This window comes from Magnolia sinica, chromosome 11 (genome assembly GCF_029962835.1).
Source record: "Magnolia sinica isolate HGM2019 chromosome 11, MsV1, whole genome shotgun sequence".
Taxonomy (NCBI): Eukaryota; Viridiplantae; Streptophyta; class Magnoliopsida; order Magnoliales; family Magnoliaceae; genus Magnolia; species Magnolia sinica.
This window is the reverse complement of record NC_080583.1, coordinates 2,299,378-2,318,413: the sequence shown is the minus strand read 5'-3', so window position 1 is coordinate 2,318,413 and position 19,036 is coordinate 2,299,378. Positions and strand designations below refer to the sequence as shown.

The 19,036-nt window shown below is 40.6% G+C and overlaps 1 protein-coding gene across 2 annotated transcripts; it reads right to left on the bottom strand.

Annotated features, from left to right (window-relative positions):
- Positions 1–1,083: 1,083 nt before the first annotated feature.
- Positions 1,084–18,313, bottom strand: LOC131218552 (pentatricopeptide repeat-containing protein At2g01390). Of its 2 annotated transcripts, none has more exons than XM_058213157.1 (3): positions 18,239–18,313; positions 4,703–5,841; positions 1,084–2,398 (listed from the first exon to the last, which is right to left on the bottom strand). In XM_058213157.1, exons 2-3 carry the CDS (start codon positions 5,475–5,477, stop codon positions 1,407–1,409), a joined length of 1,767 nt encoding a protein of 588 aa, XP_058069140.1. In that variant the 5' UTR covers positions 5,478–5,841; positions 18,239–18,313; the 3' UTR covers positions 1,084–1,406. The 2 variants fall into 2 exon arrangements, with proteins under 2 accessions (XP_058069140.1, XP_058069141.1); XM_058213158.1 differs by having other exon boundaries at positions 4,703–5,648; positions 18,239–18,292.
- Positions 18,314–19,036: the final 723 nt, after the last annotated feature.

Sequence of the window (19,036 nt, the reverse complement as noted above, 5' to 3'; positions counted from 1 at the left end):
AATATTAGGCCCAAGGACCAGGCTTTGTTTAAGATCCCGTTAGCTCGGTTAACTCGCTCGACTCAACTCGAAAAAGCTTGACTCGACTCAGCTCGAAACTGAATTCGAGCCGAGTTGAGATGATTTTTTGAGCTCAAAAAAATTTCGAGCAAAATCCCAGCTAGACCAAACTCAACTTGAAACTTGACTTGAACTTGTCTTAGTTCGAATCGATTCGGATCAGGTTCACTTATATAATAAATATTTTTGTAACACCTAGATCCATAGCTCAAGTGGTAGACTGAGTGAAAGATACCTCGTTTCAACACTGAGGTCTTGGTATCAATCCCTAGTGGGGGCGGCTAACAGTGGGGTGTACTAACAGGCTAACAAAAATAAAAATAAAAATAAATTAAAAATCATAAAACCTGAACTCGAACTTGGCTCGAGTTTGCCTGAGCTACTGACTGACCCAGCCAAGCTACCTAGTCAGACTTGAGGACTGAGCCGAGCCGAGTTTGAGCTGGGGTAGCCTGCTGGCTGATCCGAGCCAAGCTGGGCTAAGCTCGACTCGGGTCAACTCATGTATAGCTCCAGTTACAAGGGCATTTTTGCAATATGTTTCATGATGGTTATTGCAGAGCGAACGGCCTAGATCTTGCACAACTCAGCATTGAAAATATGCCTGATTACACACAATGCGGATGAGTCATTCCCTGACTCAGCCGAGTCATGACATCACTAAGGACAACAGTCAATCAGAATCATTGAGTACTTGATCATGCTAGCATCTGAAGGAAGAGGGCCAATGGACAAAATTTTGGGTGTAAAGATGTCAGTAATCCTACTCCATATAGGACTCTGGGCCCACCTTTGATGGACGATCGACAATACGCATGAAAGTTCAAGAATGTATCAAAGTTCAGAAGTTGATTGGGAGCACTAATCGAATTCCAGATTGTATGAGTGGCACAATGTACCTTAATCCAAACTGCAAAAATCTTTGGCCTCACTCTCAATGAGCCTTTACCTGAAAATCACTCTCAAAGGATCGATCCTAGTTGTTCAATTGGTGGCCACTAAATGTATGGTTGAAATGAGAAATGATCAATGTCAAAAATTAATCAATGAAATGCTTGTTAATCACAAATTACAACTGTCCAATCAACTGATCACATGGGTCACATTCCACACAGCAGGCCCAGTGATTTGAACTGCTCGGATTGAGGTGCATCGCCACATCTACAGTATTATCAGATTCTGCCAGAGTAACAACTAACTCACAACAAACTGAACAGGAAAAAATAAACCTTGACAATGCTGCTAATACATGCACAAATGATGCAAGTACCTTTGACAATTGTTGATTGCTCGAGTGGGCCACTTCATGATCACCACCATCATGGAATTTTCTTGGGTCACAAGGCTCAACCCCTATCAAAGAGAAGGTTAGATAATCTTTCTTCTATAGAAACGACATCTCTGGTATAGCCATCGCCTCGTATGCCCTTCATTTGCTTCCTAAAAACTTCTGCTTCATTGGCTCTGCCAGCTTCCTCGAGACCAGCTATCAGAACTCTATATGTGCCAGACGAGGGGCGGACCCCCCTCCTTTTCATGTCCGTGTAGACCTCAAGCCCTTTATCAATGTCCTGTGATTGAACATAGGCAGCAATCAGAGCTGAATAAGTGGTAGTGTTCTGGTCATTGGGAAAGGAATTGAAGATCTTCGCAGCAGATGTGGGCATTCCAGCACATCCAAGCTTGTAAATCAAGATGGAAACTAAATACACCCCGAGCGTGATCCCTGCTCTAACCATGCATTCGACAATCTCCAAGACCTTTTGAAATGAACTAGTTCGAATGAAGAGGCCTACGAGAGCAACATATGCATCTCTCTCGAGCTTTATGCCTGTTTTTATACTATACTCATACGCCATCAGAGCACCAGAAGGTCTACTATTTGCACAATTCGCTCGAATGACATCAGAGATGAGGTCAGAATCCAAACGGGTTTTCCTAGAAATCATTCCAGCAAGCATGTTTTCAGTTGCAACGAAATTCCGCCTCCCCAGAAGATTTAGAACGATGCCTCTGTCAATTTGGTAGTGAAAATTGGCAGTAGTTACTACGGTTTCAGATTTCTCCTCATCAATGCCTTCAAATGCAAGATGTGGATTGACTTCTCGGAGGAGATGGTCACTCTCTCCAGCAGCTTTCAGCGCATGGAGGGCTTCCAGATATATGGGATAACGAAGGACAAGTGAGTTCTCTTTCATATGCTGAAGGATTTGAGCCATTGCTGACATCTCTCCTGCTGCCGAGCATTTCTGGATGAAGATGTTGCATAAGGGCTTGTCGGGTTGAATTCCTGCTTCTTGCATCTTGTCAAAAATTTCAAGCGCTCCTTTGAATTTACCTGCAACCAGTAAAGCAAGAGAACCATGAATATCTTATTCATTCAAATTTACCTGCTACCATCCCGACGCACCACATACGGTCCTGACAATCAAACAAAGGAACAAAAGATTTTGGGAACTAAAATTTAAGCGTAAACCCAAACCATAATCCGTTTGTAAAAATCCAACGTGCATCCATGTTCCCATCTTATCTAAAGAGAGTATAAGGTCGGTTGAACAAATCCAATGTGTATTGGCTGACTTTCTTATCCCATGTAATATGTTTCTTGCTTCATCAAGGAACAATATCTGCATTAGAAGACCTTGGACTGACTAATGAAAGCCCATGGTGACATGCTATATATTCATGTGCTAGGCATACCATCACTAATAGAACATTAAATTATGAGAGATGAGTTTATGAAGATCCGGAGTATCAGTAGTAAAGAGGAATTCTCCAAGGGGCATGCTCGAGTTGTAATGGTGTAAGCTTATGGTGTTACCAGGCAGATGTCGGGCCCATGTGATGTATGAAGGCCATCCAACCTGTCTATCAGATGCGTCACCTCCTATTACCCCCCGGTGCTAAAAACGATCTTCATCCAACACTCAAGTAGGCCATGACAAGGGAAATGTGAAAGAGAATGACCCACCTTTGATTTACATCGGGGTCCACGTCAAGTTCAAAACAGTGATTTTCAGCCTGGGCCTTCATCCAAACCAGAAGAGGAGTCCGAATGGAGTGGATTTCATAATAAACAATGAGGTGAGCTTTCCATGTAAATCAAGGGTGGACATTCCCTCCCAATGTATACTCTGTTGCGTGGCCCACCTGATTCACTGATCAGTTTGATGTTAGGTTCCTGAGGGTAATGTGCTCTGGTGCATATTATGGATGGGTTGGATTTAATGAATGCATCATGTATTCACGTGGCCCCACATTTTCCCTGTAACACTGTAGTGTACAGTGGAGCGGTACCGGCACCACTGGTAGATGCCACAGTACTACAAGTGGATCATGGAAACATGGTGTGCCGTAAATGCCATTATGTAAAAGGTAATGGTGGCAACCGTTTTACATTATAGGGTCATAACAGCCACAAAAGCTGTTATGGAAAAAATGACCGGCTGTTAATGGCCCATCACACTTCTTGTAATGGCCGTAACAGCCTCGTAATGGTCTGTTACGGGGCAGATATAGGTTTTTTGGATTTTTTTTCAACGTTACAGGGTAGATATAGGTTTTTTGGGTTTTTTTTTTTTTCCAAGAAAAAAATTCCATAACGGCTGTTACGGGGGTTGTAACAGCCATTACAACATGTATCGTAAAGGTAACGGTGGTGGCTGTTACGGCCACCGTTACTGTTACGGAATACCTTGCATGGAAAGCATCTCATAAGACTTCACTATTATACAAATGAGGGCAATCTGTCACCACAATACCAATGGTTATGAATACTGCACTCCTACAGGGAGGAAAGAAGAACAAAGTTGTCTATCAAAATAAAAGAGACGAATGACTGAAAACTCAAGGTGCATCAACAAGCTATAAAATGTATGTAGATGAATTGGAGACATGCTCCAATGCTCTCAGAGCATTATAAGTAACACTGGTGCCAGTTGCATTGGGTACTTGGAGAGTTCAAGAGGCCAATCTAAACAGTCCATTTAAGTCTAGAACATATTTCAAGAACTACCATGAAAAATCAAAACTTATCAGATGATCAAATCCATCGTAGGTTTGGTCTCTTTTAGAGTCATTCTTTCTCCAACCCACAGATGGGATGGTTAGGATTGCATAACAGAAGTGATTCTTCAGAATCATATGCAATCCATGATGAGGGTATCAAATAGATGGATCATAAGCAACCCACACTGAGGCCTATTATTGTACAAACAATCTTGACCATCCATATTAGAGGCCATTGATTAGATGGATAAGATCAACAGAACGGTGTCATATTTGCATGGTAACCCATGAAATGTGTTGGACATAATGGACATTCTAGATTAATCGACTGGTGGACTGCTTAGGTGTTCCAATGCAACTAGGAGCACTATAACTTAATAGTGCTCTAAGAGCATTCGAGCATCTTTAAATGAATTGCCTAATTAACTTGGTGAACATGACATATAAAAATATGAAATCCATACCATACATGACACATGTTAGACAGTCCTATAAATACTTCCAAAGTCTGGGAATTTGTCACATCATTCCACACGAATTGAAAAAAAAAATCATTTTAACTGCATTATACAATAGATGCAATGCATAGGTGGAGCATAAAACAAAGTAAATAAACATAAATAACTATACTCACCAACGCCAGCTAGATGCTCAATCAAAACTGTGTAAGTGTAGCAATTTGGCGAACACCTCGATTCAAGCATCTCCTTGTAAACCTCAGCAGCCTCCTTTGGCCTGTTATTATCAAAAAGAACCTTCATAAAGGCAGTATATGACACAACCGTCGGGCGAAAGCCCATAGCTTTCATCTCCTCCCACATCTTAAATGATCCATCGACATCTCCATCCTTCGAAAGCCAATGCATTAGTGAAGTGTATGTTACTGCATCTATCTTTATACCTTTCTCTTGCATCTGCTGAAAGATGAATTTCATCGATGGAATCCTCCCTGCTTCCCCAAAGATGTCCAGCATCGTTGTATAAGTGAACTGGTCATGCTTAAATCCACCCAGATGGGACGCCCAATTGAAAAACAGCCAAGCCTTTTCCATGGGCGGGTGGGTTTTCAGCACCTGGTTGATTGTATAGGAATCCCATTTTATTGGGAGGCTTTCTAGCCGCTCTCGAGCCGAATCCCATGTTGAGAACCTCAAAATCTTTGATATGTTTTCTATTGTATTCCTCATATAAACTTTTGGCTCTTTATCCACCCTCTTACCACGGTCTTTGGTAGATCTTCCAATCTTCTTCTTAGTTGGTTTGATGGGTTTCTTGTTTTTAAAATGGTGAAGTGAATGAATCCCACTAAAATATGTCTTTGAACAACTCGAAAGCTTATAAGCGCACATATAATGAAAAAATAGCATCTTGATTCTGATAAATCCACGGAATCCATGAGTAATTGGCATAAATGATAGTCCAATCACTCAAATATCCAAAAGCAAAAAGACGTCACTTTTTGTCATGTTGAAGGAACAAAGAATGGATGGTTCTACTGAATAAATGACTAACTTCACATGTTATTTCTGCTGAATGCTGGAAGCTCCGCAGTTTGAATATAATCATTGAAGCAAGCAAATCTACACATTCACAAAGGGTAAAGAAGTCATCCAGTATAACAGAAAGTGATGAAATCTTGTAAAACAAATATAGATTTTGGAATGCAACGGATTCATTTCCTGGGATTTTATGTTCTTTGATTCTTGATGTATGACCTATGACTTTCCGCTTTGTATTGTTTCATGCTTCCTCTAATGAATTTCTTTCTTCAATCTATATTAGGGGGGAAAAAAACAAAAAACAAAAAACAAAAAACAAAATTAAATGCTGTAATCAGAAAATTATGAAATTAAGAATATCATGAATGCTAATAGCAAAGTTAATAGTAATCTTCTAAATAAGGTGCAGTTACAATCAATACAAGTTCAACTTGAAAGGAAAACAGGCATGAATTGCAAGCCTAGTCCTTTAACATGAATGATGAGAGAAGGAAATAAAAGATTTGGTTCAATTGTAATTCATTTCAAAATCAACCCTGAACAGAGAAGCAAAAACAGACACTGCCGAATAGATTTTCTGGGAACAAAAATCCTGAGAAATCAGATTCCAATTATGATTTCATCTAGAAATGTTGTTTGGATAACAGTATCTGTTTTTCCCCCCTTGTGGTGTTGTTTGGATGTTAATGTCTCAAAATTCATTTTATGAAAACTCAATGCAGTACTATGAACCATTGGTTCCACATGTACGAAGTGCAATGTGTTAGCAAACTATAAGTTTGCCTATGGGCTATGATCCTCATAGACACCCCAGTCGAAAGTGTGCTTAAGCTAATTAAATCATTCATCAAGGAAAGAAGGGTCTTGAATTGTATCAAGGAAAGCACATTGTAGAATCTCTCTAAGTAGGGTCCTTACTCTTGCTCAGGTGGTAGACTCTCAGGAGTTTCAACACCTGGTTAAGGGTTCGAGTACCCATAGGTGGTGAAATTCCACCAGCGTGAGTGTGTGGGGTGTGTGTGCCTACGTAAAAAAAAAGAAAAAAAGAATCACTCTGAGTACTCAGAGCCCAAAGCAAGACCAAGCATAGCCAAAGACCACCCGTAGCCTAAAAAACTACATCCAAGACAGAAATTTTGTGAATTTGAGACCAAACACAGACCAAAATGGTGTGGGAGTGGGATCCTTCCTAACCCAAAGGTGAGCCACTGCACACTTTTTTATTTTTTTGAAAAATCCTAGGTTTTCTGCATCCCAGGGCTGCAACAACAAAAAAGGTGGCCTTGTATGTGTTGAGGGTCAAATATTGCATATCAGACCCAGTTATTGCATGAATTTACAAGCATGATACCGTTTAATGGCCTGATTTAATTGTATTTGTGATGCAGAGTGTATTTACAAGCATGAACTGAAAAAGGGTGCTTAAACCATGGATTTAACGCTCTGATGACACCCAAGGCAAGGGACGGACTCCAGGGGACCAAGATCAATGGAATTACACACCAGGGATCCGAGGAAATCAGGCCATTCACGTTAAAGAGGCCCAAAATTAGTGAAAAATGCAAGATCACATAGTTCTTGCCATCTGATTGGCTCAAAACTTCATACATGGGCCCACCTGATATCTGGAACTGTCTCAACTTTGGTCTCGACGGTTTAAATAAGATGAGAAAGTAAATGGCTGGATCGGATTTTCAAATCACATCACATTGGGGCTTGTACGTGAGGCGTGTACACTGCACGTGTACACGTGCCGAGCCGCACCGAACCACGTTACGCGGGTCAGCAGCGCTGACCCGCATCTCCTTCTCAAATACGGCAACTGCCGTTTCACGTAAAACGGACGGACGCTGTCCGTTTTTATGGACGCTAGTGGGCCCCACAGAGCATACGTACGGACAATCCAAACCGTCCATCGTGTAGAGAGCCTCGACTACTACAAAACCTTGCTGAACTTTTGGACCCATGCAAGCACACGTGCGCGATACAGAGGCCACAAACAGGCGGTCCTGCGACGTTCAAAACGATTTTTGAGGTGATTTCTTCTCTGGGCCGCGTCAATGGACGTTCAAAACCACCCATTCTTGACCGAAAAATCGAGAGGAATCTGATGGACGGGGTGGATTTCATCAGAAACATCGCCACGGGTCCCACTGAACACGTCAGCGCGTCCGCGTAAGCTTACGCGCGTCCGGGAAAGCCGGAAGTTGCGGGAAGTTGCAGGCCTCCGTCCGTGAACGGATCAGCGATCCAAACCGTCCATTTGATCATACAATGGGTGCTTACACTCACCATGCTGGCAGATTTCAAAGAGGGGAAGACTCCTTCTCTCAAACTCAGTCCAAACGCAATCAGGCTGAGCGTTTCCTGGCGCAGAAACAGAGTTCCGCGAGGAATCTGCCGCGAAGGATTTCGCAATCCGGCCAGGCCTCTCCTGCACAGCCCCTGGCACCTATAAAGAAAGAGAAAAAAGGCAGGGCTGGAGGCTCGTCTGGAGTTGGGGAGGAGTTTTGGAAAAAAGGGAAGGAAGGAAGAGAAACGGGGAGCTTTGGACGGGCAGGTGGAGGCACCTTGGCTGCTACTGAGCGCTGGAGCAAGAGGGCTCGGTTTTGGCTGCTGTCAACAGGTGGTGGTTGGAACGGGAAGACAGGGGTGGCTTGGGCTGGACGTCTGGGTTGGCTTTGAAGGAACGGAAGAAAAGAAGAAGAAAAGAAGAAAAAGCTGAGGAATGGAGAGAGAGAAGTGAAGCAGCCTGGTTTTTCTCTTCTTTTCCTTTATATTTCTTTCATTTTTTTAAGACTTAGCCCATTCATGTGTGGCTAAACCTCTTAGCTAGGGCTAAGAGGTGAAGCCTGTAGCGAGATGTGAGATCCTACTTTGTGCCTTTAATTTAAATTTCTGAACTGAATTTGATTTTAAGTTGATTATCAAAGGAATATTTTCCTAGTCTTTAATGGTCTGTTGTGACTGAAAGTACAATGGGTTTGCAATGGCTTTGAATATTTCTTTTTCCCTTTTGATGTTTATGACGTCAGGAGGCCTTGTTGTTCACCATCGTCTCCTGGGCATGGTTGGATGATGGTACCCTTCCTAACTTTCATGCACTGTTGATTGGTTGGTAATTAGTTTAATCCTGTTGTTTGCTTTGTCTCCTGGGCATGGTGTAGTGATGGAATCCATTCTAATTCATATACCTTTCATCTCTTGAAAACCAGATCAAGTAAGTTCAGTTTGAATTCCATAATCCTTGATGCAGGCATAAGATCTCCTTGATCTCTACAAGTGGATCCTCTGAATCTCTAGTTTCCTTTCTCTGAATTCCTTAAGTTTTAGATAATTATTCTACAATTATTCCTTAAATTTACATTTGATTTTGATTACATCTTAGGCTAGTTCTATTTCTACCTAGTTTCAGATAACGTACAGGTATCAGTCCCTGTGGATTCGACCTCGGTCTTACCGAGTTTATTACTACATCACAACCCTATACTTGGGGAGTGAACAAGTTTTTGGCGCCGTTGCCAGGGACTGACGGTTACGATTCTTTGAAATTAATTAGTTTTAGAATTAGTTTGAGATTAGGATTTTACTAACCTTAGTCTTAGATTTTTATTTCTATTTGATTTTTAGAACTAACTTGTTTCCTGTTTTGTAGGATCCTGACATAAACTTCTAAACTGGTAATCCCTTTCTAATTCCTCTACTTTTTCTATTTTTAGAATTAGGATTTGAGTTTTGAAAATTTTCTATTTTCTAGTATTTTTTATTTTTAGGAACTAGTTTATTTTTAAACCTTCATCTTTTGTTTTTAGAAACTAGGTTAATTATTTCCCCTTTTAGAAATTCTTTCTAATTTTAGAAACTAACTCATCTTTCATTTATTTTATTTTTAGGCTTCGATTTTCTATTTTAGAAACTTTCTAATTCTAGGTCTTCTTTTTAGAAACTAACTTAGCTTCTAGGTTTAGGGAACTTTCCTTTTTAGAAACTAACTTTCTATTGTTTTCTTTTACAGGATCTTAACATAGGAACTTCTCATTTGGTACCTTCTTTCTAACTTCTCCTCCTCTTACTTTCCATACTTCTGTAGGATCTTTTCTTCTATTTTTTTTAGAATTAGACTCAGAGTTAGGGTTCTACCATGGAAGCATGGGTACGTGCATATGCCGAGATGGATAAGAGATATTGGGGAATGCCTGAGGGTTATGGAATTCAACGTATACCTCAAGATTTTTCTCCATCAAGAACAGACATTGAGAACCAACTAAAACATTATGTTCCATCTGTTAATAGGGCCGTATATGATCGTAATTATGGAAACGAGGATTATTATCAACCATCATATTCTCCCATGTATGATCAGTATGACTATTACCAGGGGAAACATCAAAATTTGGAAGATGAACCAATTATATGTTATAATGATTATCCTCTTGGATACCCTACCATTGATATTCAACCAGAAACAATCCAAGAGGATTCAGCTCAGCGTAGCCTGGCCTATCTCACGGAAATGAGAAAATCGTTGGAAGCGCTTAATTCGTGCCTTGATAAGATAGAGGAGGCTCGGTTATCTCAACCACAATTCATTCCAGAAATACAATGCGAGAAAAGTGATCCTAACTCGCTTTGGAAGAACTCTGGAATTACAAATGAGGAGTTGGATTCTATCAATGAGCATATGGTTCAATTTCCCGATGAGTTGATCTCAATGACTGTTCAAAGGAATGGTCAAGATGCGTGGGTATCTTTCAAATACAGTGATGATGACACACTTTCCTCACATGACACACAGGATCTCAATGATGACGTAGAGGTTAGTTTTTTCAAACCTCAACCGAACTTAGGTGTAGAATGTGAGGAGAGCGACCCCATCCCAAGTGTGTATTGCACGGAATCAGACAATGATGCTTATTGGGATGATGATCATGAATACACAGCCCAAAGTCCCCTAGAATCAATCTCAAGTTTGGTCCAAGTCAATGATCAAAATGTACATGAAGTGGTCGGTCATAATGAGCCACTCCCCTCACCTGACATGTCTGATTTTAAGGTGGAGGATGAGCCCCTTACAATCGACCCTTCTAACTCTTGTGAAATATGTTTGGACCACTCCTCTGAATTAAATGATGATGTGATTCGAGAGAAGGACGAGTTGCTCGCTACGACCTTGGAAATTGAAACCACTAAGTTGAGGCCACCATCTGAGCTGTACACGTTTGACAATTCAACACCTCGATTGAGTAGTTTCAATGAACAAAGTGATCACATCAATGCTTCCCCTATTGATTTTCAATCTATCTGTGTAGGGCTGGAGAAAGAGAGCACACCTCCGTTTACCTTTAAAGACAATGGATTCCTTGGGCAGATCATCACAAGTTTTAATGTGGAAAATGAGTCACCCTCAGCTGAATGTCCCAACTCTTTTGATGATTGTTTGACACACTTTGCAGATTCAAATGATCCCATGATAAGAGACATAGTGAATGCCTTGCAAGACAACATCTCGGTAGTCATCACTGACCGAGAGAACCCTTACTTTGAAGGCCCTTCTTCCACAGATCCTGAATGTTTACCATTAAGGGAGGAGGAGCTGAAAATTGAACCGAAGTCTGACACTTCGGAATGTGTTGAGACTACATTACTTCTTGTGAAGTTTTCTAAACTTTATCTACCTGTAGTTTCTGATTCACTATGGGATACTAACGTTAAAACTTCTTCTGTCACAGGTGAATCGTATATACTATAGATACCTCAAGCACTTCAACGAAAAATTTCTTATGAGGTACATAAGTTTCTATGGAAGGTCATGCTCCAAGGCGTCCAAGCCTATTGCAAAAAGGGCTTTTGGATGATCTTGTTGAGGAACTTACTGAGAAACTTATCAAGATACTGGCCGAAAGAGGAACCTTGCGGCTTGACTCAGTAGTTTTTCCTTGCTTTCTTGGGACTAGGGTAGTTTCCTTTATGCTGTTTTAGGATAGACTGTAAACTTAGCGCTCCTGGGAGCTAATCCAGCTTTTCATTCCATTTTATTTTCCTATTTAGTTAGTTCAATGTTTGTGGGTAACATTACTGCAAACCCTCACGAGACTACAACTCGTCCACTAGGGGTAACCTAGGGGTTTAAAGGCTTGTTGCATACGCTAAATGCAATCGAGAGTACCTGCGAAAGTGGTGTAGGTAGGATTTCATTTTTGTTATTTTTATTTTACTTCTGTTGGTTTCTCTCTTGTGCTGACCCGATCTTACGTAGATATCTTTGGAAAGCCTCTTGATTCTTTTCATCCAGGTACTATCTTTCCATCACTCCTCCTATATTTCCGTTGTCTCATGTGCATTACATGTTTATTTCTTTTACATTGAGGACAATGTAGATTTTTGGTTGGGGGTGGGAGATTAGGTTTCCTAATCAGTATTTTCTTGGTCTTGAGCAAAAGTTGTGAAATTTTTTTAATTTTTCAGGATTTCTGATGAATTCGAAGTGATTTTGATGGCCATCTAGGGCACTTAGAATTTCAAGATGCGTGATGTTGGTACTTTATGACTCTTGGATTCAGTTATCTATTGAATTTCACAGCTAAGTTTGAATTGTTAATCCATTATTAAAAGTTGTAAACATTGATTGAGTCATGGATTCACAGGTCACATCTCGCTTGCACATTAAGGTTTCAGTTCGATATTGAATTGTAACTTGGTGATCATTAAGCATGGAAGGAACCAACCTGGGGAATTGTTCATCTTGTTCAATACAAAGAATTAAAAAAAAAAAAAAAGAAAAAAAAAAGAAAAAAAGAATGAATGAATGAAAGAAAGAAAAAGAATACCCAGCTAAAAAAAAAAAAAAAAACAGTTGTCATCAGGAAAGGGTTGGGTGTACGATCTTCATCATAGGTTTGCTCCTTATAGGTGTGGATGCGATTCCCTTTCCCCTTGATGGAAAAATCAAAAGCTGGACGAATGAAAAAAAAAAAAAGAAAAAGAAAAAAAAGAGAGAGAATTGTAAGGCAATTTCTGGTTTAGGTTTTGGTTGTCTTGAATGCTCATTCGAACATCAATGTATCATAGAAATTTGACAATTGAATCTCTTAATGATGATAAGCCGTGATTACACTATACACCCATGGAACTCGATGTGTAGAATTGTTCTAATTAATGGATTAATATTTGAACTTGACTATGAAGTTTACCGTGCGCTTGAGTCTAGGAGGAAGTAATATCCAACATTCATGAATCTGGGAATTCTCATATCTGGATTATTCTACAAAAATCACATGAGTTTATAGAAATTGTTCTGTAATTCTCAACTTACTTTTCGCATATTTTGCTCGGGACTAGCAAAATGCTGGTTGGGGGTTGTGTTGAGGGTCAAATATTACATATCAGACCCAGTTATTGCATGAATTTACAAGCATGATACCGTTTAATGGCCTGATTTAATTGTATTTGTGATGCAGAGTGTATTTACAAGCATGAACTGAAAAAGGGTGCTTAAACCATGGATTTAACGCTCTGATGACACCCAAGGTAAGGGACGGACTCCAGGGGACCAAGATCGATGGAATTACACACCAGGGATCCGAGGAAATCAGGCCATTCACGTTAAAGAGGCCCGAAATTGGTGAAAAATGCAAGATCACATAGTTCTTGCCATCTGATTGGCTCAAAACTTCATACATGGCCTGAGGGCCATAAATTAACCGTACATATCAAATTTCAGGCCTCGGATCACTATGGAAGTACCTCAACTGACAGATCAGCCCATAAACCGTTGATTCTGGGCCCACCTGATATCTGGAACTGTCTCAACTTTGGTCTCGACGGTTTAAATAAGATGAGAAAGTAAATGGCTGGATCAGATTTTCAAATCACATCACATTGGGGCTTGTACGTGAGGTGTGTACACTGCACGTGTACACGTGCCGAGCCGCACCGAACCACATTACGCGGGTCAGCAGCGCTGACCCGCATCTCCTTCTCAAATACGGCAACTGCCGTTTCACGTAAAACGGACGGACGCTGTCCGTTTTTACGGACGCTAGTGGGCCCCACAGAGCATACGTACGGACAATCCAAACCGTCTATCGTGTAGAGAGCCTCGACTACTACAAAACCTTGCTGAACTTTTGGACTCATGCAAGCACACGTGCGCGATACAGAGGCCACAAACAAGCGGTCCTGCGACGTTCAAAACGATTTTTGAGGTGATTTCTTATCTGGGCCGCGTCAATGGACGTTCTAAACCACCCATTCTTGACCGAAAAATCGAGAGGAATCTGATGGACGGGGTGGATTTCATCAGAAACATCGCCACGGGTCCCACTGAACACGTCAGCGCGTCTGCGTAAGCTTACGCGCGTCCGGGAAAGCCGGAAGTTGCAGGCCTCCGTCCGTGAACGGACCAGCGATCCAAACCGTCCATTTGATCATACAATGGGTGCTTACACTCACCATGCTGGCAGATTTCAAAGAGGGGAAGACTCCTTCTCTCAAACTCAGTCCAAACGCAATCAGGCTGAGCGTTTCCTGGCGCAGAAACAGAGTTCCGCGAGGAATCTGCCGCGAAGGATTTCGCAATCCGGCCAGGCCTCTCCTGCACAGCCCCTGACACCTATAAAGAAAGAGAAAAAAGGCAGGGCTGGAGGTTCGTCTGGAGTTGGGGAGGAGTTTTGGAAAAAAGGGAAGGAAGGAAGAGAAACGGGGAGCTTTGGACGGGCAGGTGGAGGCACCTTGGCTGCTGCTGAGCGCTGGAGCAGGAGGGCTCGGTTTTGGCTGCTGTCAACGGGTGGTGGTTGGAACGGCAAGACAGGGGTGGCTTGGGCTGGACGTCTGGGTTGGCTTTGAAGGAACGGAAGAAAAGAAGAAGAAAAGAAGAAAAAGCTGAGGAATGGAGAGAGAGAAGTGAAGCAGCCTGGTTTTTCTCTTCTTTTCCTTTATATTTCTTTCATTTTTTAAGACTTAGCCCATTCATGTGTGGCTAAACCTCTTAGCTAGGGCTAAGAGGTGAAGCCTGTAGCGAGATGGGAGATCCTACTTTGTGCCTTTAATTTAAATTTCTGAACTGAATTTGATTTTAAGTTGATTATCAAAGGAATATTTTCCTAGTCTTTAATGGTCTGTTGTGACTGAAATTACAATGGGTTTGCAATGGCTTTGAATATTTCTTTTTCCCTTTTGATGTTTATGACGTCAGGAGGCCCTGTTGTTCACCATCGTCTCCTGGGCATGGTTGGATGATGGTACCCTTCCTAACTTTCATGCACTGTTGATTGGTTGGTAATTAGTTTAATCCTGTTGTTTGCTTTGTCTCCTGGGCATGGTGTAGTGATGGAATCCATTCTAATTCATATACCTTTCATCTCTTGAAAACCAGATCAAGTAAGTTCAGTTTGAATTCCATAATCCTTGATGCAGGCATAAGATCTCCCTGATCTCTACAAGTGGATCCTCTGAATCTCTAGTTTCCTTTCTCTGAATTCCTTAAGTTTTAGATAATTATTCCACAATTATTTCTTAAATTTACATTTGATTTTGATTACATCTTAGGCTAGTTCTATTTCTACCTAGTTTCAGATAACGTACAGGTATCAGTCCCTATGGATTCGACCTTGGTCTTACCGAGTTTATTACTACATCACAACCCTATACTTGGGGAGTGAACAGTATGCAGGAAAGTTTTTCTGCATCCAGGGCCAATTTTTGGGCTATCTTAAGGTCCCAATTTCTTAAATTTCTGTCATCCAAACCCTATGATCCATATGTCCATCTCAGTGTTTTAAATGTCAAATAGTGTGTAGCATAGCGTTCACTACTCTGAAGCATGAGGCGTAAGCTACGCAGCGTGTAGTGTAAGCTAAATGCTACTTCTAGATTTTTAATTAAGGCTGGGCTTGATTGTACCAAATATCATGCAATTTCATGATATTTTGCACCAAATTAGACTAACTAATAATGAATTTCATGATGTTGGTGCAACCAAACACGACCTAAAATAATAGGAAAATTAGGGCAAAATTAACTACAAAGAAAGAGCAATAGAACTATTTTAATACTGTTTCCTTTATTTTTTGAAAATTGCCGAATTTAAAGAACACCTCAATGTTGAATGACTCCCAAAAGGTCTCACTGAATCATACAAGCGAGTTTAGGTTCAGTCCATGTCAAGATTACCCGGTGATTCCAATAGCATGTGGCATGTTGCATAGCATTTCAGCCTTCTATAGTGTGTAGTGTAAGCTACACAATACTTCTATTTATTAATTTAAAAATATGAAAAATATGATAAATAGTAAGAAAAAAAAGCAAAAAAAGAGAAAAAGAAAGAGCCAAAACACCACCACCACCAATATCACGTGGACACCACACCACAGGGAAACCACTAAAAGAAAAAAGCAAATAAATATGATAAATAGTAAGAAATACACCATGGGGAAAAATATGATAAATAATAAGAAAAAAGCAAAAAAAGAAAAAAGAAAAAAATAAGCTGAAATATTATTCAATTTGATTTGGTTTTCTACTTTGATTGAGCTCCAATGATCTTAAAAATACTGCAAATGGAACTTCTTACAGGGTTGATTGATCTGCTGAAATCTTCCCTTCAATGGTTTTGTGGACAGAGAATTGAAGAAAGGGATTTGGAGCAGAGGATGCTTGCATCAAAACCCTTTTTTTTTTTTTTTTAAAGAAACTTTCAAGCTATTCTTGAAGTGTGAGTTCTATACCATTTATGATATGGCATAAATCTATAGCCATGCGTGGAGGGCCATTTATAGATGGTTAATTTTGTCTGATATTGGTAAAAATATAAATATTCTCCATCTACGATAGGAACTACTATTTTTATGGTTTAGATAGCTCAACATAATTGCCACAAGTGAGAAGAATGGATCATCATCATTTTACATTGAAGCTGGAAGTAACATCATATAAAAATGTGATTTTCCTCTTCTTTTTCTTCTTCTTCTTCTCGTAGAGTAGTGTACGCTACATATGCTACTACGCTGCATGCTACATGCTACATAGCTTCTAGGGTAAGGCTTTTTTGCACGCCACGTATTGTGGCTACACTTCCCTATGTAGCAACGCTATTTAAAACACTAAAGTTACGTAGATTGCAGGTCGCTTTGGAACATGGTATGGGGAATAGGTTTGGGGTACACTAATTACTCCAATAAGTGGTTTGGGGAACACTCCAATATATGAAATGATGAATATTACATTATTCATTTCATAGTGAATCCTAACAATATGAATACCAATTGTCAATATGAAGTTATGGCCCTCAATAGTGGAGTGGAGGAACATGCTTCATGCAGCCAACCCCAATTAGTAGGGATAAGGCATGATAACAATGAGAATGATGATGATGATGAATACATTATAGACCCAATATACATAGTCTTACACTATATGCATGTCTCCACGCTCTTTGTAACTTAAATCAACACTAAGATAATACGACTGTGATTTCAGACATTGGATCAGCTAGCTACCGGAACCCCAAATGACTTGTAAATCCGGATCATGCCATTTGGGATGGAACATGTAGGGGGTTGGGTGATTGAGTTAACATTGGACTCCATTCATTCAGTAAATTCCTGTGTGTTCACACATCCTTTATGAAGGATGGGGACACAAAGTGCCCAAGTAACACTCCTGAGAAAGGTTTTAAATCAGCATATTGGGTATTTTATCGTTCACCACTGATACAGCCCCGTTTGCTCCTATGTCTTGTGATATAGGTTAGTACAGTTGCATCATTCATGGGCAATACCAATATGCATTGAGTGATGCATATCCGTTTAGGACAATACTTTAAACCTTGTTCTTGAACCTCACTTTTACCAAAGTGGTACACACGTGAGAAATCCTAGCTGCCATAGGGGGTTCCCATCACGTAGGTTCCGCGAGCTGGAAATCAGTTTGGTTCTGCTCATCTGGTGGGCATGTTCATAGTTGGTCAATTTATTTCAACCATCCATACCTTTTGCAATTGTGTGGGGGCCACTTGATGATCTGGTTTTGATGAATTTCAGCCCGCGATAGGACATCGACATAGTGAGACTAACCTGACTAACCATTTGGATCTCGTCATACATGTTCCGCATTGTTTGTATGAGTGAGTGCCAGGAATGTGCACATAGCAATCAATTAGTTCTCTCTCTCTCTCTCTCTCTCTCTCTCTCTCTCTCTATATATATATATATATATATATATATCATGAATTATGTCACATGGACAAGCTTCAATCTAGCCTGGCTTGGGCCAGTTGCACCTAGTGCTGTAAACGGGTCGGATACTTGCCGGATATTGCAATATCCATATCTGATATCCGAGTCGGACATCTAGTATCCGTATCAGACTCATATCCATCTTTTCTGGATAATAACAGTATTGATACCGGAAGCGACCTTCCATTATCAGCGGCTTCGGATAATTTCACAACATACATTATTCTTCAGTAATGGGTGTAAAATCATTCGATGGATTAAGAAAATACATCTTCTAATATAAAAATTGCTAATTAGGGATTAGGAATTCGAAGAATCTCCAGTCAGGAATTAGGGATGTGAAAAATTCCCAATTACAGATTTTTCAATTTCAAACCTTAATCCCTAATCCCTAATCAACATCACCATTAGAAAGAGAGAAAAGGAAGAAGAGCATACCCCTGCGCTGCCGCAAGTAGCTGAGGCCTCCTTCCCGTGCTGCGAGAGAGAGAGGCAAAGGAAAGCGGATTGTGTAGTGAATAACTCACTACGGTTAGCGTACTGAGAAAACTCTGTGGGGTCCACCACGATTTTTTTTTTTTAATATTATCCACTCCGTCCATCCATTTTACCAGATAATTTTAGGGCATAAACCCAAAAATCAAGCATACGCAATGTTCAAATGGACCACAACACAGTAAAAAGTTGAATTGAACGTTTACCATTGAAAAAGTTTTGGGGGCCACAGAAGTTTTGGATCAACCTTATATTTGTATTTTCCCTTCATCCATGTCTGTATGATCTTATGAACAGGTTGGATGAGAAATAAACATCACTGTGGGGCTTAGAAATGTTTCAACGGTGGAAATCATTATCCCCACTGTTTCCTGTGGTATGATCCACTTGATCTTTGGATATACTTCAATTTTCGGCTCAACGCATTAAATTAGATGGAAAAACGGATGGACGGCGTGGATAGACCACATACATTCAAGGTGGGTCCAAATGAGTTTACTCGGGACGATAAGAGAGTGCTGAGTAACTCAGTACGCTGTAAACTCTGGGCCCACCCGTGATGTACGTGTCTTATCCACGTCGTCCATCCGTTTTACCAGCGGGGATGAGCCCAAATTGAAGTATAATCAAAGCTTAGGTGGTCCACACACAGGAAATAGTGGTGATAATGACGTCCACCGTTGAAACCTTCCTAGGACCCACGATGATGTTTATCTAGCATTTAAGCGGTTAACCAGGTAG